Source organism: Haliaeetus leucocephalus, unplaced genomic scaffold (assembly GCF_000737465.1).
Source record: "Haliaeetus leucocephalus isolate CR32 unplaced genomic scaffold, Haliaeetus_leucocephalus-4.0 Scaffold1, whole genome shotgun sequence".
NCBI classification, from domain to species: Eukaryota; Metazoa; Chordata; class Aves; order Accipitriformes; family Accipitridae; genus Haliaeetus; species Haliaeetus leucocephalus.
Genome location: NW_010972437.1, coordinates 5,355,807 through 5,381,306, shown reverse-complemented (window position 1 = coordinate 5,381,306; position 25,500 = coordinate 5,355,807). Strand labels below are relative to the sequence as shown.

The 25,500-nt window shown below is 45.8% G+C and overlaps 1 protein-coding gene across 11 annotated transcripts in view; it reads right to left on the bottom strand.

The window, feature by feature from the left end:
- Positions 1-25,500, bottom strand: part of PLEKHM3 (pleckstrin homology domain containing, family M, member 3) — a 118,921-nt gene that overhangs the window by 92,613 nt on the left and 808 nt on the right. For 5 of the 11 annotated variants that reach the window (XR_774207.1, XR_774209.1, XM_010564976.1 and 2 more), the window contains exons 1-4: positions 19,336-19,633; positions 17,678-17,911; positions 14,366-15,227; positions 1,440-2,375 (exon numbers count right to left, since the gene is read on the bottom strand). Coding sequence is in view for 9 of the 11 variants with exons in the window: in XM_010564976.1 (XP_010563278.1) it covers positions 1,440-2,375; positions 14,366-14,969 (1,540 nt within the window). In the remaining 2 variants the exon portion in view is untranslated. Of the gene's footprint in view, positions 1-1,439; positions 2,376-14,365; positions 15,228-16,301; positions 16,336-17,677; positions 17,912-19,335; positions 19,634-24,995; positions 25,151-25,500 lie in introns of those variants that run through there. The other 6 variants (XM_010564999.1, XM_010564984.1, XM_010564991.1 and 3 more) reach the window with 6 other exon arrangements.

Sequence of the window (25,500 nt, the reverse complement as noted above, 5' to 3'; positions counted from 1 at the left end):
AGTTTCACAAGGCTGCCTGCTGGCTAACATACTGGGCTGGATCCATCCTGGGGATACTTATTTGACCCATTCCCAAAGTCTCCCTGCAGTTTTCACTCTCACAACTACCCTTAAAGGTAAGACATGACCATTGTCAAATAGTGTTCAGGTAATCAGAGTTATCACAGGACCTAGGCACCTTCAGTTTCAGTAGTCTGGCACATAATTACTCCCAGAAAAAAAATCGACATGAAGTCACATAGTTTGTGGCCAAGAACAGAACTGAATTCAGGCAGAAGCCCAAATATTGTGACCAAATCATTAACTGCAGTGAGTCCAACCTTCACAATGCTCTGGCTGCCAGGTGGGTGCCTGTGGAGAAATGAGCAGGAACAGCACCCATGGGTGACTACCAGAGAGGGACAAACCCAGCTGCACCAGCAGCCAGTTCTGAGGGTAACCCAGTACTTGTGGGGCTCAGGTCTCCCCTGGAAGGGATTCAGGCCAGCCAGCAGGTCCTGGGCCCACACCGACCCATGTGTGGTTCCAGAGCAACAGGAGACCTCCACATCAGACCCCCACCCCAGAGCAGAGTGGGGAAGAGGCAGGACCCTCACAGATCCCATAACAAAAGAGGAAAACCCTCCAGAAAAGCTGTTTTTGATACAGCTGACAATTTCTAAGTGAGCATAACTAAAGCCAGCCAGAGAGTATAGTTTAGGCGCAAGGTACCCAAATTTGCTCCATAAAGGTGCCTGTGCTAAAGTAAAAGGACAATGAATTGCGTTCACATGGGTCCTCTCTATTTTCACTTCATTCCTGAACTGAATAAAATCACGATCTTGCCTAGGACTAGAGTCAGCAGTCGAATGAACTAAAATTTAAAATTAGATGCGGAGGCTTAAGGACATGTTTTCACCCGTGCCTCAAGGGAAGAACTGAGCAGATGAGCTCATGCCTAAACCTCAGTGCTAGAACGCACATCACCAAATGACGGCGTTTTGGGAAGCATATATGCTTTGAGGAGTCTCCCCAGAAGGCCCAGAGCCGAAACTGAGTTCCAAAAACGACTTGGAGGTGACACAGTAATAAAAGGAAACAAAAGTGCTCAAAGTTGGAAAGCTGCATCGTATCCAGAATTCAAATCCCTTTGATTCTTGACCACCTTTCCAGTGTCCTGAATCAAGAAAACAGCTCAGCCACCCTGTAAGGCAGGCCTGGCTCACATATATACAGGTTCTAATGTTTCAGCGCTGCTCATCAAATGCAGGTGAATCCCTGAATATCCCATAGGCTTCTCTCCACATTTTACAGAGAGCAAAGAAAGGCTAACACACTGAAGCGTCTACAGCCATAGTGAGAGGCAGGGAACGACTGTGTGTTGCTAAAACACACACATGCTCTTCCCAGTTATTTTCTCTTCCTGCAGAAGGGGCTGATGCTGCAGCCTGGTTGCTTACCTGCACACTTGAAGCTCTGAACTGTGAGCCCTCTCTCTAAAGACAGCGTGGTCAGGATGCTCAGGAAACTGGTGGTCACAGACTGGCGCTTGCTCTTTCTAACATCGTTTCCAAAGGGCCGATCTCCAGGTTTGCTCCTAAGCGTGACCTGTGGGTTCTGAGTTAAACTTCTAGTAGCACTGGCTGCTGCTCTCAGTGCCTCCATCCACTCTTGGGCCCTCTGACGGGTCTCTGCACGCAAGCGGAGGACATCTTGAGGAAAAATGACCTGAAAGCAAGAGTCACAGCCATCCTGAGTATCTGTCTGGACGGACAGGCACACATCAACATTGTAGCTCAGCAGAGGATCTTCATCAAGCCTACCCGGTTGGAATGCCATGAGATAAGACCTGTTCAAGACAAAAGTAAATGCCTTCCAGTTATTCTGGACAGTTAACCTGTAAAGAGTCCCTGATTTGAGAATATTTTGGTACTCTTTAGTGTTTTCAGTCAAATTCATGGATAGGAAGAGCTCCATAGGCTTCTCTAACAATCCATTGGTTTGAGAAAGGTCACTGTTATTTTCAGGCTTTGGCACATTCTCCAGTTTCTCCTGCTGTCTCGTGAAAGCAGGCACAGAAGCACGCACCACTTCCCAGAGTTTCTGTCCCCAGTCCAAAGCCTCCCATGAGGACTCTGCCTTCAACTGTAGCTGCGAGTTGTCTGACAGGACAGCGTCCACCACCTTGGTTTCGATGCAACCAGTAACAGTGACCCTTTGAAAATGCATGAGTGGATACACAGTGGGAAGAGTCTGGTTGCCACTGCTGTCCAAGCAATACAGGTACAGTTTGTATGGGGAGAGCTCAGCATAACAGGTTTGCCAGTAGCTGTCATTGTCTCTTCTAATTTCTAAGTATCCCTTCTTCAGAATATTTGGGAACATTGACCTGTGTTCTGGAGGAAACAAAATGAGAACATTACCATTAATTCTTTTTAAATAATCGTTTCAAATTGCTACGTCATTCCAGCTTATACATCTCTCCTACCCATACATGATATATGCGGAGGATAGGGTCACAGAAATAGCCTTCACCCAATAGGTTATAATTATCAAACACAAGCACTGACTCTACCTTTGAGCCAACAACAATACTGCACTTTTTTACCCAGAGGTACCAAAACACTTTACAAAAAGGGGACAGGGAAACAGAGGGACAGGAAACAAAGCAATTTTCCTGAGATTATCCAGGAGAATAGTGACAGAGCAACAAAACACTTGCAAGTCTCCCAGAACCTTGTCCAGAAGAATACAGTATTATCAAGTAATCTATTGCCAACTAAAATAGATTTCAACAGTGTGCTGGTTTTAGCTGGGATTGAGTTAATTTTCTTCATAGTAGCTAGTATGGGGCTATGGTTGGGTTTGTGCTGGAAACAGTGTTGATAATGCCGAGATGTTTTCATTATTGCTGAGCAGTGCTTACACAGAGCCAAGGCTTCTCACCCCACCCCACCAGTGAGTAGGCTGGGGGTACACAAGAAGTTGGGAGGGGACACAGCTGGGACAACTGGCCCCAACTGACCACAGGGATATTGCATACCATATGATGTCACGCTCAGCATGTAGAGCTGGGGGAAGAAGGAAGAGGGGGACGTTCAGCGTGATGGCGTTTGTCTTCCCAAGAAATGTTACGTGTGACGGAGCCCTGCTTTCCTGGAGATGGCTGAACACCTGCCTGCTGATGGGAAGCAGTGAATGAATTCCTTGTTTTGCTTTGCTTGTGTGCACGGCTTTTGTTTCACCTATTAAACTGTCTTTATCTCAGCCCACGAGTTTTCTCACTTTTACCCTTCTGATTCTCTCCCCCATCCCACTGTGAGGGAGGTGAGCGAGTGGCTGCGTGGTGCTTAGTTGCAGGCTGGGGTTAAACCACAACAGGCAGTGAGAAGCACATGCAAATTAAAACACCTTCCCCTCCTACCCCCTCTTTCCCAGGCTCAACTTCATGCTTTCACACACAACCCCTCTACCTCCCCCGCGTCCCAAGCAGCACAGGGGGAAGGGGAATGGGAGGTTGTAGTCAGTTCCACTCTGCTGCTCCTTCCTCCTCACACTTTGCCCCTGCTGCAACGTGGGTCCTCTCCATGGGCTGCAGTCCTTCAGGATAAACCTGTTCCTGCATGAGCTCTCCATGGCCACAGTTCCTTCAGGAAACCTCCACCTTCTCCAGCATGGGGTGCCACATGTGGCTGCAGGGAGACACCTGCTCCAGCACAGTCTCCCCAGGGGCTGCAGGGGAATCCCTGCCCCAGCGCCTGCAGCACCTTCTCCTCCGACCCTGGGCTGCTCCTCACGCTTTTTTCCCCTCACTCCTCATGCCCTGGTGCAGCGCTTTGCCCTTTCTGAAAGGCACTCTGCCAGAGAGGCCCGACCTGTGGCTGATGGCCACACCTGTGCCCTGCGGTGGGGCCACCGGAACCGGCTGGAACCGGCCAGAACCGGCCGGAACAGCCCCACTGCCAGCACCCGGGCACCGCACCTGGCACCCGGACTTACCCAGGACACGGGGAATGGAGAACTGTGCCCAACGACAGCAGTTTCTTACCACATTTCAGCACGACCCGGGACCAGAACATTTTGCACAGCTCTGTTCACGAGAGAGGAGCTTTGCTCATTTATCAGAATCAGGCTCAGGACCAGCAGACATGACCAAAAATGAAAAGTAAAGGCTGCCCAGACCCAAAGATGTGTATCTAAGCGCCTCAGCATTTCAGGTGCTTCGGAACCAACCCTTTCACAAACCTCAGCCCAAGGAGAAGTCAAGGTAAATTTTCTTTGTCCCCAGAAAACCAGCCATACATGAGTCACTCCGGGCACCAAAGTGATACAAATGTAAAAGGAATTATCTAAAGCATTTCTGAGTTTATAAAAAGGGTTTCCATGCAAAATTTGTTCCAATCTGATTTGCACCACTTCAGCCACCACTAATACATGCAGATGTTGTATTTTCACCTTGGGCTGGATATGTGGCTCTATGCAATTTCTGTTGGTCCCTGTATAAATTCAGTGGCATTCACTGTTACGCTCTAACACCAACTTTAACACTTGGCACCCCCAAAACAACCCATCCCTGAGGAACAAATTCTTGCTCCCATTTGACTTCTGCCTCACCTTTCCAGTAAGGGTACCTGTGATGGGTCTTGACTTACAAACAGTGGCAGAATTAACAGACACCAGTGAAGAAGTTTCTGCCTCCAGTTGTCCATCTCCCTTGGAGACTGCTATTCCTGATGCAGGAGCAAGGTAGCCACCTGGGAACAGCTCCTCATCCACTGCCTGGCACAATTAGGTCAAAACATAATCAGCACCAGTTGACCTTAACATGCAGCGTTAACCGCAGCAACACAGGAGCTGTTTCACTCATGGTTTCTGCCCTTGGGCTGACAACCTTTGGAAGAGGGGTAGGGTAGATGGCTAGAGGCACAAAATACTTTCAGCGTCTCAGCTTAACCAGTTACCACTCATGTTAACAGGCCACGTTCTAACAAGTTTTAGACGTGATCACCTCCAAGTATACCTAGGATGTCTTCAACACAGAGCTAAGAGAACAGAAGCGTCTGGGCTTGATGAAGCTTGGAAACAAAGAGCCAGAGATGAGCCTGTATAGAAGTTACTGCATCCCCATCTGTACTGGGCTTCCCAGCTAACATGGCCAGGATTGCTGGCCAAGCTGCCCTCACCACCACTGGCTAAGGGGTGAGTCTGTCTATCCTCCCAGGGGTACAAGGAGAGTCAGGGACTATGAGTATTTAAGGGACTTAGTTACTGTCCAAGGGGCTTCTGATACCAACTGGTGAGAAAGCAGAACTTGGGCTGTAATCTATAGTCTATAAGGAGATGCTCCTGTCCTGGCTGAAAGCATTGCTGCAGTTGGCTGTGAGAGGTTCACGTATGGGCAGGAGGAGGATTCAGGACAGCAACAGTGTAAAAGCTTTGGCTAGCCCTTTAGTGAAGGCCAGCTTTAAGGATTTGTAAGGATTAAGTGGGCAAGTTTCAGTTAAACTTAATGAACGTACATGAGAATTAATTGTTTGATATACTTCATGTGAGCATGCAAACCTCATGGGAGTTAAAAAATGGGGGAAGGATGCTACCTCCCATCCACAATAACAAAAAGGATGCACTTAGGTTTCACCTTGCCAGCTCAGCCTCAGCTTCCCCATGTCACTCACATACTCAGAATGGAGCCTGCATTTAACACCATGTTCAAAGCACTCTACCTACAAAGATTTCCTGCATATATTACTAAAATCATAACAACAATTAAAAAATTGCTGCTTTGGCACTAGGTCTGAAAAGGTGGAAAAGAAATCAATATAACTATACCTTGCAGACAAATCAGGTACTCAAGAGTATTTCACCCAAAATATGAAAACTGAAAGCCTAATCTGAAACTTAAAATGGTAGAAAAAGCACACTTTCATAGCCCAAATGGATCGGTACACGTGCATGCACACACACTAAAAGAGAACCAGTTTTGTTCACCGTACATCTCTGGCCCTGACATTCATTAGTATTTCTGCGCTAACTCAAAAGCCATTAATTTCTCTGAAACCCACACTAATCCCTTTGTAGTGCAGATAATGGGCAGCCATTCTAGACTCATCTTCCCTTTCTATTAATCCAATCAGGGAGTCAGCGCTTCTGCAGCTCCAACTGCAATCTCTCTCGCTTCCATCAAGTACAGATGACAGTTCAAGCTTCTCCATAATAAGACAACTCATAACCTTCCCCCAGCCACCCCTCCTTCATCTGCACACAGGTTTGCTTGTCCTTTGTTGAGTTAGAAAAAGGCTCTCTTTCCCTGCCTTTCACAGAGGCACCCCCCTCTCCCTCCTTGGCCCCACTCCTTCCCTTCAAGCTCCCATGAATCGGCTCTACTGCCTCTCGCTCTAACTGGGACAGAACCAGCAGCCAACTTGATTAAAATTCAAATGTCTCATATTGTTTAGGTCAGGGCAATAGATGCTGGCAGAGACAGGCTGAATCCATATGCTACGCATACATGCATACTCTGCTCCTTTATCTCCTCGACATGCAGTGAGCCAGATAATACCTTTCCACTCAGAGAGCAAATGCTACCATCTCTCTCTCTCCATCCACCTTCCAAACAGAAACTGCATCTCTTTTCCTCCCTACAGAGACAGAGAGAGTAAATTGAGGAAGAGTAAAAAAAGGGAAATAATCACAGTAAATGGCCCACGCCTGAGCCATTTGGAGTTATAATTTCAAGGCAAGAGGAGGAAGAAGGCAGAGGGAAACAAAAAGAGACTCAGCAGCTGGGGACAGGGCAGTATCTTCCTCAGTGCCTCTTCTCTCCTTTGGGAACTGCCCACTTGTCCCAGCTAGGCACCCTGCACCAAGCACACACCTACCCCTCTCCACACTTGGGGGCAGTTGGTGCAACCAGCACCACAGGAGAGGGAGCCCAAATGTTGTCTCAGCATGTCCAGAAGATATATGCTCCTGAAAAACTGACTGTACTTGTGTCCCTGTTGGTATGGCAGGAAAACTTGCCCTGTTTTCCACCACTGAGGCATTTCTGATGACAGTAATACCAAGTAACTTGGGAAAGTGCAGAAGCAGAGATGCCTAGTTTCTGAGAGGTTTGTCTCTTGAGGTGGCTCTCCTCTCCGGATTCTCTAATGCTTAGTGAGAGATGAGCATAAGTTACAGAGTTTTTGTCAATAGTCCTCCTCTCTGATTTCCATAAAACTTAGCAGACACCTTTGGGACCTAAAATACTCTCAAATTGGGTCACCTGCTTGGTGGGGTTTGCCAGATCAGGGACAAACTGTGCCTCAGCCAGTGTGACTTAGATCCACAACGTCCACCCCCGTCCTACGTGAAAGTACAGTCTTTTCTTCCCACCTATTTTACCATCTGGGTCTGCAGGTGTATCTCTTTCAGGCAAGTCTATCTGATTCCACTTGGTCCTGAAATAATGGCACTAATATTTAGCTACAAATTTCCAGCAGATGGCTGTCCTGGAGCCAAATCTGGCTTCTTCTCCCAATGCTGCCTCTTTTGAAGGGACTGCTACAGCAATGGGACTTGTAACGAGGCAGCAGTTTGCATTAGTTCATATAAAGAAACAGCATCTCTCCCCAGAAGGGCATTCACTCTTTTTCATTTTCCTTAGGCTTATGGAAAGCAAAACCTGCTTTGAGAATGTTGAACTGGCAAACTCTTAATTTTAGATTTATGCGCTGCTAGTGAGGTTGGCTTAGTTGTTCACCAAAAATAAGCTCCTCACTGAATGAGCTGCCTAAACAGATGGATAAAGAACCTGAACAAATTATTCTTTATGTCCTTCCCTTCAGGTGTGGCATTGTATGAGAAACATACGAGAAATTCTGCTGAAGTCTATAGGATCCCAGCTGCCCAGCCACTCTATCCAATCCTTTTTGCTCCTCTGCAGCAAGTCAAACACTTGTATAGTGTTTGCTGAGCAGACCACCAGCACCCTGTGCATACTGACACAATGTCTGTGCCAAGGGGCAGTAGAGAAGGAGGTTGGATTCAAAGTGGAAGACCAACCCAGAACAGGACTCAACTCTGGCAAAGACAGAAGTATGAGTTGAAAGCCATGGTTACCTACTACCAGCTAAGAGATGCATAAAACAGCAGCACTTGCAAAAGAAGTGAGAATATCAAATGAAGATGGATTTGCTGGGGTTTTTTATAAATTCACTCAATTCAGCTTTAAAAATAAGGAAGAAAGGATATAAAGTGAGTGTCAAAGCTACAAAACAGGGTCAGTTCACATTAGGAGAGTTAGCTGACACCACTAAGGGAATGATAGCAACTAACCTGAAAATTCAGTTATGAAAGTCATCACAACATCACTGGAAGCAATCAGCACTGCCCCAGGAGATGAAAACTGTTCATTAGCTTTATGGAGTGTTGTAACTCCACAGCAAAAATCTCCATAAAGAATAACCCTCCCAACCAGAACAGCTTCATGACCAAACTCATCAGTGCTGTTTACTGAAATCTTCCTGCACTGTGAATTTATCCACTGTATGTGAGCCCCTCCCATTGCCTCCCACCACACTCCCCTCTCCATCAGTCTGCACCCTCCCACAGCTTCCCAGGCAAGGGAGTGGAGTAGGTCACATTTCCCTCCACTCAAGGCAGCTGCCCAGCCTAGCCCCCTCTGCTGCTGCTGCTTTCTGCCAGCCCCCCATGGCCCTTCCAGCTTGGAGGGTGCCCAAGCCCAAGGAGCAATCAGGAGTGAGCCTGCAGGGAGCAAGTGCTGCACTCTCTGAATTATGCGGAGGGGTTAGTGGGGAAGTATCATCCAGCAAGTCAGGTGATCCAAATTATACTCCCATTTGATACCGGGCAAAGTGCCTCACCTCTCTGTCCCCACTCACCCTCCCTAGCCTTACTGTGTGGTGTATTTAAGCTGTAATCTCCTGGGAGAAGGGGCTATCTCCTGCTAGATGCACCACAGTCCCTGGCACTTATGGACCCTGCAGTGGATCCCATTCTATTTTAAACAGCATTTTTGCCTCCTCAAATCTTGAAAGGCCCTAAATCTCTGCAGTACAGCTACCTTTTTCTTGACTACCTTTTAATGCTGAAAATAAATTGGCCACAGGGGGGGCATCGGTCCTCCAACTGGCTTGATATCTCTGGGATTATTTCCAAGTGGTTTGAGGCTTCCTGCTCTCCAGAGGGGAAGGTGCAGAAGTGTTTCCGTACATCCGCCTCTCAGATGGCAGGACCATTATCTTCTGCAGAACACCACAGACCTATAATGTTCTGCCACCCCAGTGGCAATTAATGGCCTATTGCTCTGGCCTGGCTGCATAGCTTCTACATACCACAGACAAAAAGACAGTGCTACAGGGGTGTTTTGCAAAATCACAAATGGCAATTATGCTTCCGAAACCTCCCTGGATCAGAAGCTAGGCTTTACCTGGCCAACACCCGAGGGGAAGTGTGAAGGCTGCATGTCACACCTCTCAGGACCTCTGGCCATCTCCATCTCTGCAGCAGCTCCCATACCTGCCACACCTCCCCCTGCCAGCTAGCTGCCTTTGCAGCTCCTCCCTGAGCAGGACAGCAACAGCAGCAACTGATGGCACTGCTGCCTGCTGCTCTGTGATCCACCACCACAAACCTGCTGAGCACACTAAGTACCACTAAACGCTGCATGAGCCAACGTCAGAGAGCCAGCACCAGCCACCACTACTGCTGCCAAAGGTGAGGATACCTGGCAAACAAAGAAAACACCCCGACATAAAGTCGGTGTGGTCACCAGAATAAGAGAAAGCAGCACTGTAAAATGACTCCTCAGAACTCAAGGATCACCCCCCCGTCCCCAGTCTGTGAACCAGTGGTGTGCTGCTCATGAATACAGATTTAGATGTCTTACCTCTACAAAAACACACTAGAAAAGTATGTAATATGTACAAGAGCTATATGAAGAGGGGCCCAAGCCTCTCTTGAAACATCCCCTGCACAAACTCTGAGTACAAAAATCATATCTTCAAAATGTCCCAAACGATGGCTAGGCTCCCAACCAGATAAAAAAAGCAATGTGAAGGGGCAGGGAAGGTATTTTTTTAAACCAGTCAGTCAAAAGAAGGACGGGAAATCCTGGCCTCAATCAGACACAGCAGATTTTAGGCTTGTTGGCCAGTTTTAAGGCAGTCACCTTTCTCTGAGACATCTATTTTGCCATGCCACAATGCTGCAAACACCCCACAGGCTCTGCTTCCTGACAAAATATACTGCCAAAATCAATGGGCTTGGCTAAATACCTCCATAGCTGCTTGTTGGAGAGGGGCACAAGGCACCAGCCTTCTGCAGTAAGGACAGTTTGTCAGTGTGCAGGTGCTCAGCACAATGACAGCTCTGGAGTTCCCCAAGCTCACAGGCATGGCAGGCAAGAAAACCAGCTACCCTGGAAAAGTACTATAGCACCCACACTCCCGGGAATGGCTGTGTTTGAATAAAAACATCCACATGACTATCAAAGATAACTGCTCACACATTGTGTTTTAATGATCTAAGCAAGCTTTCACTGGATACTACAGAAGCAGCATTCTCCCTTTGTTTGCCAGGCCACATGTCCAGAAATAAAAAAGCCTGCCTTGAATTTGCTTACAACTTCCGTCTTTGCTAGCTCCACTTACCTCTTGACACTGCTTTGTAGCACAAACAGAGTTCATTTCTAGCACACTAGCTGTTTTGCCAGCAGGCCTAAGGAGATACTGCCCCAAAAGGCACAGCTTCTTTTCAGATCCTTTTCTTTCACAGCACATGGAAAGGATCCAGTTTCATTTTATTTGTATTATAAAAAAGCAAGCAGCAGGAACAGATAAGCTCATAGTAATAAATATACTACGAAGATAAGGGAAAAAAAATGTGAAGAGTTAATCTACGCAGCAACTCGGCCAGCCTAGGAGGACTGGGAGACCTCTGCAGGCTCCAGAGGGAAGTCCTTTACCACAACGAGGACTGACAGGAGTGGCTGATGTTGCTCTCAGTATATCATATGCATTCCTTTAATCCGTATTAAAGCCCTGGAAAGGGATGTCTCCACAGGCTGCGGCCGCTATGACCCCTTCAACCACTGCAGCAGCTTTTAGCCAACCTTAAAATACATTTTTCAGTCCTTTGTGGAGAATAATTACCAGTCCCATATACACGTATCAGCAACACCTGCTTTCTTGCTTTTGCTTTTCTCTTTTCAGCTCAGCTCACAGTAGCACCAACCTGTATGGCAGGCTCTCTTGTAAACACAGAAGGAAGAAATACCATCGCTACCTTCTAAAACCTGCAGAGCAGCTGAACAGAACAGGTTAGAGAAACAGGTTAAAAGAGTGCATTTTTAGAGCACAGAAATTCTCTTCCCTTATAGAAGGTACCCCTGCTTTCAAACATCCCATGCAGAAAGGCTCTTGGAGGGCACACAGCACTGACAAATGCCTTGCATCTTTGCAAAAAGAAATAGAAAAAGTATGGGCTGAGCACCTTAGAGGTACTGACTGCTGCTATAGGGGGGCTATAGGTGAGTACTGGGAGAGGTTCTTCAGCCACTCTTACTAATCCATTTCCTTCCCTTGCTGAGTCTCTTCTGTAAAAACCCATTTTGAAGAGACCTATGCTTCTGGCAGCACTGAGCACAGCAATGGGACTTTTTCCTGGTACCATAGAGAAACTGTGGAACAGATGGGCTACAAGATACCAAGCACCATTGCAGAGAGTCTAAAAGCAAGAGTCTTCTTCATGGAAATCTGTCAATTTCTGTTTTTCTGAAGAGTGCCAATATTGCTATGCTTCACAAAACTACTTTACAGATGTGAGGTCTTCACAGTTATAATTCACAACTACAAACTGTTTAACATGAAATCATAACCATAAAGAGTACATCACACTAACATAGTTTGTTCACTTTTTCTGTATGGAGAAAAACTTCATTGGATTAACTGCATTTAAACAGTGTAAGTGCCTGCTGAGGGGCTGGGAAGAGTACAACTGCACTCCACTGCTACTACCAAAGCAGCACACCTTGGGTACACACTGTGGTGGAGTGACTGTATCCTGGACACAACCGAGCTTAAGGAATCCCACAGTTATATCCACCTGCACAAAGAGCGCGTTTCTTGTCTTTTCTCTTCCTGTCATGGTTATATCACAGAATGTTTTTTATCAAGCTGTTCTAGACACTGTTTTGAAGTCCTGCTATAGACTTGACTCTGGATATAGCAAGGCCCTTTTAGGGCTTCCAGAGGGTTGGTGCGTCTCCCTGGGGTCTGTCATCTCTAAGCAAAGTGGACTGGAACAGCTGAAGTGGGAGCCACAGACAAAGGAGGACAACACTGCAGACAGCCCAGCTTCTGAAAGCACAGAGACTCTCACCCAGGAGCAGGGGAGAGACTGCAGTAGGCGGTCCCTGACTTCAGAAGCAATGGCATCCCACCAGTGCAGTTCCTAATAAAATTTCTTTGTTTGCAAGAAGAGGAAAAACACCCTATGTCGTCATTTCCATTTTTCATTTTGCTACCTTTTATGAACAGTGGCATCACACTGTCTTGCATCTGTGCATAAGGGAGAGGGGAATATAACTTGCTTCACCCCAGACAGAGATGCAATGCATTAGGGTGCACCCCAATGTACTTTGCAGTTGCCTGAGCCCTGGGCTGACAGAAGGGAGACCAGTTTGGCCTCAGACTCTGCTGCTCAGCTGGATTGGTGACTTGCTTCTTGCAAACCGGGGATCCAGTGGCAGTTTGAAATTATTCTCTCTGAGTAAGTACATGAACAGGTCTTTAAATACAGGATGGCTTAGGTATTTCTTATAAGGAACAGTATACATAACAGAACCCCTTCTTTTTCTGAGGGCTGCATGAGGAAATTGGGCCAAAAAGATTAAGCTTAAAACACTATCGGGAACAGGTATTGGCCTTTAATAGCTAGATTTTAATGGTGTTTCTGTGGGCGTAAAAAGGTGTTACATGTTAAATTAAACCCATGAGATGCCCAGGATACAGCTGACAGAAACTGAGAGCTCTGTCTCCAGGCTTCTGGGTGCATTCCTGTTCTGCATCCCTTCCACGGGAAGGACACAGAACAGAGACCCCACTCTATGGGAAGCAATGTATCTCCCTAAACAAAAGTAACAGCAGGTATACTTGCCTTTGTCAACCAAGAGCACCATTCTTTAGGATATAGCAACTATGTCACAATGTAACACAATAACCTACAGGTTTGTGTATGTATATATACATACATATATATACACCTACACATATATATTTATATATGCACACATCCACAAACACATTTAGGCATCTGCTTTTCATGCTCCAAAATAGCTAACTTATCTGGAAAACCTAATCCAAAAGCCTTGTTTTAACCCTAAACAAGCTACCTATTCATAACTGGAATCATTCCACCATACACAAACATGCAGGCTTTCACAACCCTTTGATTATTAGAGTCATAGAATGGTTTGGGTTGGAAGGGACCTTAAAGATCATCTATTTCCATTTTTTAATTCCTTTGTTAATTCCTGCTTTTATTTAGACTATAAAATCTTTGTGGCACTAGCTGCTTTTCTTTTTCAAAAGTGCCCAGTCCACTTCTGGCATCTACAAAATAAATCATGGAGATGGAGACATTGGGTCAGTGTTTCTGAAGCCCTGAGCACAACCTGTTCCAGTGCAGTGCTTCAGAAAGGAAAAGGAAAAAGTATCACTTGCTGAAACATCGCTTCATACAGCTCACTGGAGACACCTGCCTCAATCTGATAACAAGACTTCCTGTACCCCATCCAAGGCTAGCAGAGATGCCTTAATATTGACAAGCACAAATTGCATGCTTGAGTTTTTGTTAATTGTTTATGAATAGCCAGCATTTCTTAAAGAAACAGAGCAGAGATCTCAGTCTTCACAGTAAAGCTTTGTATGCCCTCTTTTTAACGGCCACTCTTTAACTTTTATGAAAACTAGCTTTGTTTGGATTTGCCATTCTCCCAATAGCTTTAGCATTCAAATTTTTTTTAGTTTGGGAAAATCAGGTAAGAAAATGAAATGACCAGAAATACAAAAAAAGTAAATTATTTTTTCCCGGAGTCAAACTGAACAAAATAGAAGCAAAACGTAAAACAAGCTTAGTTTTTCAAACCATGAAAGGAACAGAAGTTGAGATTGGTTTAAAAACTGATCCTTAGGCAGGCAAACAGACAGAGCTATATCAAGGACAACAGAGCCATGCTGACTTCTATCCTCTTAAGAGCTACCTCACAGTTGTTGGGGGGGGAGGGTTGTGTTTTTTAAACATGCAGCTCCTCTTTCAAGATAAATATTAAAAACAAATAGGAAAGTCCTCATATCAACAGAAACAATGAAGCACCAGCACAAACCTGTGTTTCCCTGGATGTCCTCTCCCTTGGTTAATGCCAGGTAAGAGAGCAGAGCACAGTTATTGTCCTGACCAGGTGCAGGTGGCTGCTGCAGGGAGGTGCCCGTGAAGACCACTCCCCAGTTTACTTGGCTGATATCAGAGCGTGACCTGTTGTGTCCTGGCTTGAATGTGGAGGCTTCCTCATTCTGCACCAGGATGTCATTCACCGAGCGAGGCCTGTCTCTCCTCCGCTGGCAGATACTGAATATGTTAAAAGCTGCGGTCTCGCCTTCCCCTGCCCAAGCGAGGTTGTCAGCAGCTGTTCCTCTCTGTACCATGCAGTGGTCTTTGGCAGGGAATGCTGTCTGAGCTTTGGTTTCCAAGAGGCCATTTTTGCAGTGATCCCAGATGAGGCTACTTTTGGCTAAGGAGGCAACGTTCCTCAGATTCCTGCTCTCTGTTATCTGATCAAATACCTCATGCCCAACCAATTCAGGGACCTCCTGTACACCATATACCTCAGAGGGCTGCACAATCTTTTCAAGCTTAGTATCAAAACTATTGAAAAAGTCTTCAGTTACTTCCAAGGCAGGGCTAATGTCATCAACTTCAAGAGCCTCCATATCCCGTGCTGCTGGTGGGCCCAAGGCGTTGCAATGTGTTAAGAAGATGCCACATCAATATCCAGAGAAAGAGCTGTTTCACATCTGTCCTTGGCACACCATTAATTTAGAGGCAGTAGGGCAAATACATTCACCAGCCACAATCCTTAGTGGTAGAAAGGAACCAAATCAACCCCTCTTCAGATGGGAGACTTAACATTCACTGATCAAGTGGGCTACAGTTCGTCTATGAAATAAGCTCACAGTGATGGAGAGTACCTGTAGAGAAAGCAAAGCAAAATATCACATCAGTAAGGGCCTTTTCCCAGATAAATATGTTTAATCCCATCACTCCTTTCACAGTCACAGTCCCCTTGATTTTACTTCTCCTTCATTTGGCACCAAGATTATTGTGTACGAAGAACCCCTTTGGGGTTTCTGTTCTTCCCTGTGTGTGAACTCTGTATATTATCACTTCTTGAACTGGAACCTGCAGAGAGCAGGATGGGGTGCCAGATAAAGAGGAAGCAAAGTGATGCCATTTATTAACCAAGCTTTGGAAAGCTGCACTGAGAGGCGGTACTGACTAACATCACAAATGCAGCCACCTGCGGAATGCTTAGTACAGGTTCCCATGGGGCTGTAAGAAAAAGTTGAGAAACGAAGGGTTAGTAAAATCAGCCAACCAGCCTCAAATAGTTTGCCTTTTCCTCCCAGACTGCTTGCGCTCCCAATTTTAGGAGACCAGCATGAGTTTTACAGCAGCTACTTTGCCTACTTGCTTGCATAAAAGGAACTGTGATATTTGCCTAATAAACCAATGCTATTAGGCTGCTGCAGAGTGCTGCAAAGAGTGTGTCTCTAGCATATCACTGGGAACCTAAGTGAAACCATGTGGCAACCTAAGGCCCAGAAAGACAATGCATCCTAGCAGCGAAACAAAATATATCATATCCTGCACTGTCACAAATCTGCAGATCTTTACTTCCAAGCTGTTGACTCATTGGGCAAAATGTAAGAATAGCGAAGGGCTTTAAAGCTAGAACTATTGAAGAGCTCCCTTGATCCACCTGAGCTCACACCTGTGACAAGGAAGGAAGGGGGGGTTCTATTCCCTGTGGTGCAGTAAAGGGGCATCTCATTGCTGACTTCTGTCGCACCAAACCTGCTGCCTTCTCACCTCTCCCTCTTGAAGCTCCATCCACAGTGCTGCCATGCTCGAGGGAAGTGCACAGTAGGTATGTTTAAATTGGGGAAAGCAGTCAAATGCATGCAAGTTCTTGGGACCTGGAGACTGAGCATTTGCGCTAGCTGGAGAACAGCTCTCACAGCTGCTAGGAGAAATCACAGTACCTAGAGCCCATATATGCAGAACAGCCCAAAGTCAAGAGATCTACATCCCAGTTTTGGCCACATCAGCCCAAGTCCTAGAAGCAGCAAAGCTGCATTAGCTCAGAGTTCTGCCTAGGTTAATACACTTAACAGAACTAATTAGCCTGGGCAGGGCTGATAATTAGCAGCTTGTTAGCTTGTGAATGCTGCTGAAGTGCTACCAGGACCCATGAAGATTTACACTTAGCAGGAAAAAACATCTATTAAACAGCATCAAACACAGATAATACTTCTATTTAAGGTTCTTTTTTTTAATACAGAACAGTCTATCTGCCTAACTTCTATTAGCAAAGTCATTTTAAATAGGCACCCCTTCCTATAGCAAGCCAGAGGGAGTAAGGAGGCCAGCAGCCCCCCCAAGATGGGGGCACAGAATCCTGTAGCACAAACCAATCCCCTCTGTAATCACCCCTGGCATCCTCCCATCCCCACTTCAGTTGTGGCCAGCCATGACACAGTTGGGTTTGAAAGCAGCAGCTCACCCTCCCTCCTAACAGGTCAGCAGTTCAGACCATGATCTCTGCAAACACACTCCAAGGAAATAACTTTCAAAAGCAATAAATAATCACATACATAACTCTGGAAACTTCAAGCCTTTACACTGGGATCTTTCTCTCCTTATCTCTTTGCAAGGATTCATTTCACTAGCCTCATAGTAAACCAGGACAAGGATCAGCTTCAACAAGTAAACGTAGAGTAAGACACTGAAGGTAGACCCAGAACTGCAACCAGAGGGCTGAACAGAACAGATCTGGAGTGGTTTCAAATCAGAACAGTATGGGAACAGACTCTTTGCAAAGCTGTGCAATAGTGCCAGTTGACGGCAGTGGGAAACAAAGTCATCCCGGGCACATCTGCATTATCAGGTTAATGCTGCATGGAGTTCGCTCTTGAAGCTCATTCCTGCCAGCGATCCCAGAACAGCGTTCTGCTGCCTGGTACCTTAGAGCCTGGGAGCTCCATGAACAGGCTAAGGGACATGATGTTGTGCAACCTGTCCACTTATTCTACATCCTCCTACGGCATGTCTTCAAAGCAAGAATGATATTTTGAAGTTGCAAAACTGCAACAGGCATTCACTTGAACAAAACCAGCACTAACACAATCATATGCCAACAGTGAAAGCTACAGGCTGGCCCATTCAAAGATACTGCTTCACAGGGGCTGGCAGAGAATACAGCCTTGCTCTCACTCAAGGGACTGAAGCAGCAATCACTCCAGAAGGGCTTGTGAGATGCCACTGAAGCATTTCAGTGGTAGCAGATGCAATGTTGCTCTGTTCTTTATTTCAAATCATTAGGAAAGGTGGAAAGCAAGGGGAAAAAAATGACACTTACATTTAACAGGTTCATTTTTAAATGCTAGAGGCTTCATGTGGCTGCATGTTTCTCTGGATCCTGTGAGACTGTAGCTATCCAGCGTCATGCACCCAAGTGTGGTGATGCCGCACTACAAACTGACCTCACATCCAGTAAGATGCTGAATCACAAGGTCATGAGAAGATGACAGGCCCCTGTATCACACAGTTCACAAATTGCAGTACTCATAGCTTCCAGACTAGTCTGTTTGCCCTGCTCAATAAAGATGCGAAAGGTGACCTCAATGGTGGCAGGCTCATCCCTTCCTACACCACCAAGAACCTCCTTAGATCAAAGAAAGAGCTGTGCCAGTAATTCCCACTAGTGCTGGGATTCTGCAATCACATATCCTCTGTAAACACAATTTGGCATTTTCTGACAGTGGCACGCAACATAAATTTAATTCAGACTTCTGCATGGATTTGGTGCCAAATGAAAGCAAACTTTGATATGGCAGTAAACAGCTCCATCAGAATCTTCTCCAAGAGGGAAAGCAGTGGAAATTGCTTCCTTCACATGAAGGGGAAAAAAAGGCAAACAATAGGATAGGATGAACTCCTTTTAAATTACTATAAAATGTATTGCGTTATGTATTGTTTCTTGGAAACACCTGAAATTTTCCAAAGACATTCAGCCTAAGGCAGCGAATAGGAGAGGAAGAGAGAAGCATCAGCCCAAACTACTAAAGACTGCCAAAGCTACAGTAAGCAGGGATTTGTTAAGCGAAGCAGAAAACTAACAGCTCATCTAGGCCCCGGAGAACTAGTCATATTGAAGAAAAGGCAAAGGAACATGGTACACTATAGTTAGCAAAAACTGCTGGACACAGGGATTGCAGCAGCTGAAAAACATGCTTTTCTGTACATCCGTCTAACACAGATACAGCTTTCGTCCGTGAACGTGCAGCAGTCCGATAAGTAATGTGCACTTACAACATGAGTAAAGTCTTACTATCATGAGTTTATAGTGGCCACATTACTCATATGGCTGAGGTAAACAGCAAGGATTGCTGGTCATGCCATGTGAGACACTGACATTCAGTTTAGTCAAGATTACTTCCCGTAAAGAAGCCACAAGGACTTAACCTAGGTGACAGCACAGTCTGACAGCAGAGAAAAATCATGGACGACAAACGCCAAGGAACATACACTGGAAGAGATCATTTAACTTCCTAATGTGCTTTTCTGGATCCCCACAGGCCATGGAAAATACCTAGGCATCACATGGCAAAAATTAAAAGAATGGAAAAGGCAAGGGTAGAAAGCAATCTTGCAAGTGATATACACCACCACAACAGGCACTCGCTATATACCCCCAGTTTACACATTATGTTCAGGACTGTTCATTCTAGCTCAGGCAGGAGAGAAAGCTAGAGCCAGCATGTGTTTAGGAACCAGTGACTGAAGAGAACCATTTAGCTCACCAATCCATACAAAAAATATATATAAAAGAAGCACCTTTCAGTCTGGTTTCTTAAGGAAACAGGGTTTGTGCCACCATCCTGCCTATCTGCCAGTTATTCTCCCTCTCTCTCTCTCTTTTGAGCTGTAAAGGTAACTTCAACTAGATGTGACAAAGCAGTAGTGTGATGCAGTTTTTGTTGTTCAACACTGGACAGGAAACAGGCCCAAACTCACCCTCCTGATAATGGAGAAGCTGGCAAAACTCCGTCCCTTATCCTTTCTAGGAGGCCAGTGCCACCACATGGGTCTCTCCAAATTAACGACAGCACAAGGGGTTAGTATGAGATGGATCTGAAAACACTGGGAAGCAGAGGGGGAAAGCAGGAAGGAGGAATAGGAGGCATCACACAACTTGATAAGCAGTCTTGCCGGTTTTGGTGCTCACAGGACCTCCTCTTCTGCACACAGGTAATTGAGATGTATAAAACAATAAGTGATACACACCAGATAAATAGGGACTTCCCCTTTTCTCTTGTATTTGGAGAGAGAATTAGAAAGGAACAATCAATGATGTTCAGAAGCAATGTGTTCAGGAGGAAATGCATAAACGAGAGAGGAGCTCTCAGCCAGCAAAAGAGCAAACAGCAGGTAATAATGTTAAGTGTCCCCCAAGTCTCATTGAATCCTAGGCTCAAATTCCTGGCAAAGATTTGGGTGCTTCTGAGATTTTTATCTCAAGAGCACAAGAGGAGTTTTACAAGTTACCTGTATGCAAATAGAGAGCAGGGGTGCCTCAGCCACTGGAGAGCTTGTCCTACCCCCTTCTCAGCACCCTGGAACCTGCTGTGGGAACCAGCTCTGCTTATCTTTGCACTGCACTGTAACTGTGGGCTGAAACTCCAATGCCAACAAGGAAAACAGAAAGAGATGTTCTTTCAATTGGGTAACAATTTGGTAGCAGAGCAAATTCAAGCAGCCTCAGGGACCTTTATTTCTATTATGTTGCAGGCCTGGACCACTACAGCCCAGTTTATGGGCTGTGACAAGCCTGGTCTGAACAACAGGTCATCTGAAGAAAAGATGGATGGTACAGCCTCTTTGAATACAATCTACTGGGGCTGGAGCAGCTGGTACCTAATGAGTTTTCCTGCCTGTCAGTCTGAGCAATCTCAGCCTGTGATCTGAATGTCTTCCAGTGGCATATTGAACAATCACAGCCTACAGGTTTTGCTGCTACAAGGATTTCTGACTAGCTCTGTGGGTAACAACAGCCAGGCATTGCCCAGAATCTAAATGGGACACACTTAGGTCAATGACAGACCCTGAAACCCAGGCTCTGCTGTGCAAAATCCCTGAAAAAATCTATGAAGCTGAAGACTTAGGTGCTACCTCTCAGTTAAGAAGTTGAGCTGTATTTGTCAGGTGGGCACACCTGAATGGGTAGAAGACAGAATGAGGATGCACAGATGGCCGACTGTCACACACAAAGTCTTTACCATTGTCTATGCACTTCTATACATTGCTGGCACAGAATGCTTGCAGAAAAAGTTGAAGAAGTGACAGTGACCGCACATTGCAAGGTATTGCGGAGTGCCCTCTTTCCAGCATCCCCCTGCTGTAACTAGATGGCAGAGGATGCTTTATTTATTTACAATCTAGCAAGGCCGACCCAGCAAATGTTCTCCATCCTGTTGTGACCAGAAGCTCTTTCAAAGCATGATGGCATCGAAGTCTCTCCCCCAGCCAGAAGCCCTCTCTCCCTTAGCTGTACAGGAAGCATAGTATCACAGCTGCTGCTGTGGTTGAAGCCTCAGCGCACAACGTCCACAGTCAGATCCATTGTACTGTGTGCCATCCATATGAAACCAAAGAGCAGTCCTGGTTCAAAACACTTACACTGCTAGCAGTTACGAATCCCATGCATATAGTGGCCAGTTCTCTGAGCAGCAATTGAAAGCTGCACTCCTGCTTGCCTCTCATACTCAATTTGGAGCGGCGACTGATAACTAGGAATTTCATAATGGATGATTGCAGGGAGCGAGCATCAGCTGGGACACTGTCCCTGTGCAAGCTATCACATTTTCTTGTATCCTGGCTGTATTTTGTTCCCTCAGCACAAGGCAAGCCTTCTCCCCACGCGATTCCAAAACTCCAGGTGACCTACTGCTGTGTACACTGAGTGAGCAACAGAGCACACGAGCTTGTTAGATTCACCATTTAAGTGTCTGGATGAAATTTACAGTACCTCACAAAGAACATAAAACTACAAGAAACTTTTCATATGGAACAGGGATCACAGTTTCAAAGAGACTGCCATATCATAGTCAATAGTTGATTCAACATGGCCTGGATAACTGTCTTTAGATCACATTTTTAAAGCGCCCCTTCAAAATCCTCTTTCCCCAACACACAACTGATAAATTAATTGCTTAAAATTTTCAGATTATCCCAATTTTCAAGTGTCTCACACAAATACCTTCTGACTGATATTCCGCACAAGACCACTGACAATATTGAGGAAAAGCTCAGGAAAACTGGAGAAAGAGGCTTTCTGGTCAGGAATGCTTGGCTATAGGATGAGGCGCTAGAGAGGATAACTAGGAATGTAACCATAACCATTTCCATGTTGCAAAACCACCTGTTTGCTACAGCCCTTAAGGATGAAATCAACTGCCAACATTTATCAGTGAAGAAGAGCTCCCACATCCTGTCTGCTACACCCAGGCAGAGGCAAAGAGCAGGAACAGCTGCAATTAAGTTGCTGCCTAATTGCAGATAAGCTGAAAGACAGCAGTGATCTCTTCCACACTACAGAAAACAAAACCAAAAAATCAAACTAGAAAAGCTGAAATTAAGAAAGAGGTGAAACCAGGCAGAAAGAAGAATTCCATATTCTGTGAGGGGAAGCAGACCTTTAGTGAGGATACATGAGTCTCGCTCTGTGAAGCATAGATTTTCCCCAGCTGCTGATCTGATCCAGTGCTTTTAACAAGGAAGCTCCCCAGGCATCCTCCCTGCTTGGGGAACTAACACATCACAGCTACAGAACAGCTCATCCAGTGATGAGCACACAGTAATGAATAATAAACATGCTTATAGTATACATTATCTTTAATTTTAACTGCACTCTGGAAACAGTAATTAAAACGCAAGAAACTCTAAGCTGAAAAGTGCACAACAGCCTGCTGCCCCGGAACAAAGTGGGTCCAGAGGGTGAGGAGGACCCAGCAGTGGAGGAAGATGGACCACAGAACGCTTTTCTTTCCCAGAGACTGACTGCTGTACCACTCTCCAGAGATCTTATCGCTGACTCCTTTGCCTTGCAGCCATCTGACACACATCCCTCCTGGCTGGGGAGCATCACCGAGTAATGAGCGGCTGTGTCACTTCCCGTGGATGAGTAACCATTTGAAATCTCAGTAGCTGGACTGGGACTCTGGAAAGGATGAAGGACCCTTAGCAAGTAAAGGAACAGAAAGCAAAGCAGACTGACCGGAGGGGAGTTAGCTGATGATGACATACAGCCCAGGCTGCAGGCCAGCCAAACCCATCAGCATGTGGGCACCTTCATAGGTTACATCAGACTAAAATCCAGACTATGCCCTTGTGCATGCTGCCTGTTGGCTGGCTGACCTCGCAGGGAAGGATGTCAGGAGTAGGGGAACAGAGGCTCTCCTGAATCCTAGCACCGCCCCGGAAGATCATCTGGATGCAAACACCTCAAACCCACACTTCAGGCACAAAATCCACGTGGACAAGCGGAATGAAGCAGTGCAGTGATTTGGTCTGAGGCACAGATGTGTGGTCTTAAACATACCTGTAGTCTCAAATAACAACCCAAGGGAGGGTCACTGATTTCTATTTTCATTTGCCTTGTGTGTACAGGGTTGTCTAAAGTTGTATAACTTGCATTTTACATATTTCCCTTGACTACAAGAACTCCTGCCTGTTCTGCCAGGCAGACTGACACCACAAAACAGCCTGTTACCTCCCAAGTTCAGCACAAAGAGTACAGAGACTGTCAGGGAACCAGGTATCCGAGAGGGACAATACAAACCTCCTCCAATACAAGAGGAAACATGATTGAACTGGACATTCAAGAAAGAGCAGAAAACATGACTCAGTCTAGTATTTCTGGTTGTATCTGCCATGATGTACCAGCTTGTCTCCTGCTAGGATGTGGGGGAACTTTGTATATGCCAGGTGAGATAAAACTTTTTTTTTTTTTAAATAAACATTTCTGGTTAATGCAAACTGAAATTTTACAAGTATCTCCCCACTCCACACTTTCTAGAACTATACTGAAGGGAAAAGATAGCCAGCCCTTAAAAGCTTGACTTTTTTTTTTTTAAAGAGATCAGAAATTAAGACATTTTCAGTTTGTCCCTGTGAGTTCTCAACACAAATAAAAGGCACTTTTTGTTCTTGGGGTTGTTGCTCCTCCAGAACTTATTTACAGAGACTGCTGGAAATCAGGCTGCTGAACTTTCAGCTGTTGCAGCAATGTCCTGGTGCACCCCAAGGTGGCTGCATTTAAGCAATGAAGGACATACAGAAGAGGGACTGCCAGCTGAAGGCATTTATCTTCTTATTACTAGGACTCAGAAGATACTTTGGGACCTTTCTAGATGAAGCACTAGCTGGTATAAATAGCAATATAATAACTGAATCCTTTACCATCCATGCCAGACTACACAATTAATTTTTACTTAGCTCTGCAGGGTAGTTTCTTTGAGGCATACCAAGCAGGAAGCAATTCAGGCTCCAGCACAGCCCACTATGACCCCACAGCTGGGAATAACAGCTGCCATTGCCCCAGTGGCCAGAAGGAGGGTAAGAAACACAGCATCTCCCACAAGAACATGGGAGACATTTCTTCCCTGAGATCATGGCACGGCCATAAGGAAATACACTTGACAGCCAAATCTGTCCAGCACACAGCTTTCTGAGCAGCCCTGACCTGTCACTGTAGCCAACTCCTCCCTCTAACCATAGTACCCAAAAAACTCAGCTGGGACAGTACAAGCCTTTCTACAGTGAGACCTGGATTTCCCATAACTATTAGTGGTTGAATGCTGACATTGATGGAAATACAGTGTTTAATAACAAACTCATTTTGAACCTCAAACTAAGCCCTCCTCTTGTCTTTCAAACAGCCAGGACCACAGTGGTTTGGCACATTAATTATAAGAGGAAAAGGGGCAGGGGAAGGAAAGGAAGCAATGATCCAAATAATGCTGAAGTTCAGCAAACTACCACAGCAACCCGAACACTCAGGTCCTGGCAGCCCTGCCACAACAGCTAACCCCACAGGTTGGTTGTAACCACATGTACCACTACGGAGTCGTGTGACTACTCAGCACAAACGCTTGCTGTTTTCCAAGCTGAACGATAACTTTATTACAGCAGATCTTAGTAGAAGCCCAGTAGAAACCTCAAAACATCTAATGAAATTGAAATGTTAACACATAACGTGATTTCACTCTGATAAGGTTCTGCAGGAATGAACGATGCATCTAGCTACCGTAGACTGATAAGATCCTTCATTCTACTATGTAGTGCCCTGTTCCACATTTTAGATTTCTGATTTTTTAAATCCTAAATTTAATTCACTAATTTTGGATAAATAAGCTTTGAAAGCGGCAAGATGAAAACTAATTTTGCTTAAAGTGTATGGGCATTGGTCCTACTGAGATTCAGATGCTTTCTTATTCTTACAAACTGTGACTATTTGTAGTCACTTAGTGGGATTACGCACTGCCTAGAATCAGATTTGCCTGTACATTTTTGCAGGATCGGGGCCATAAACGCATAGTTGCGGAACAGAAAACAGCTCAGGAGCAAGTCATGATTCCTTAGACAAACCTAATCTGCAGTTTCTTCCCTTCCCTTACCTTGCCATGCCAGTGATTCTAGCATTTCTGCTGATGCTCCTCCAGCTAGCGCACATTCCCACGTAACATATACTCTCCTGTCGGGCCTATTGGATTCCAGAAGGTATAATTCCACCGGCTGTGTTTGGGTGCTTGCTCCGTACCAGAAGCGATTTTACTGCAATGTAAGAAGACCACGGCATTATGTCATGCTCTGGACTATTAAAATAGAGCGCGATGCCTGCACGCCGTGCCTACACAGACTGGAGAGCTCGATTCTACCGACGGGGAGCAGCCCAAATTCCTGCCGAGATCGGGAGCGGCTACGGGTGGGGGAAAACTAAAGCACAGGGCCTTTCTATGCACACGGGAACGTGTCTTTCCAGATGGGCACATGACGACAGACGTCTTCGTGCTACAAACGCAAACACAGCCGCGCCCGGGTCCTCGCACACAGCCCGCATACGCGCTCGGCGGGCGGGCAGCCCGGCGAAGGCGGCGGGAAGCCCAGCCCGGCCCGGCTGCC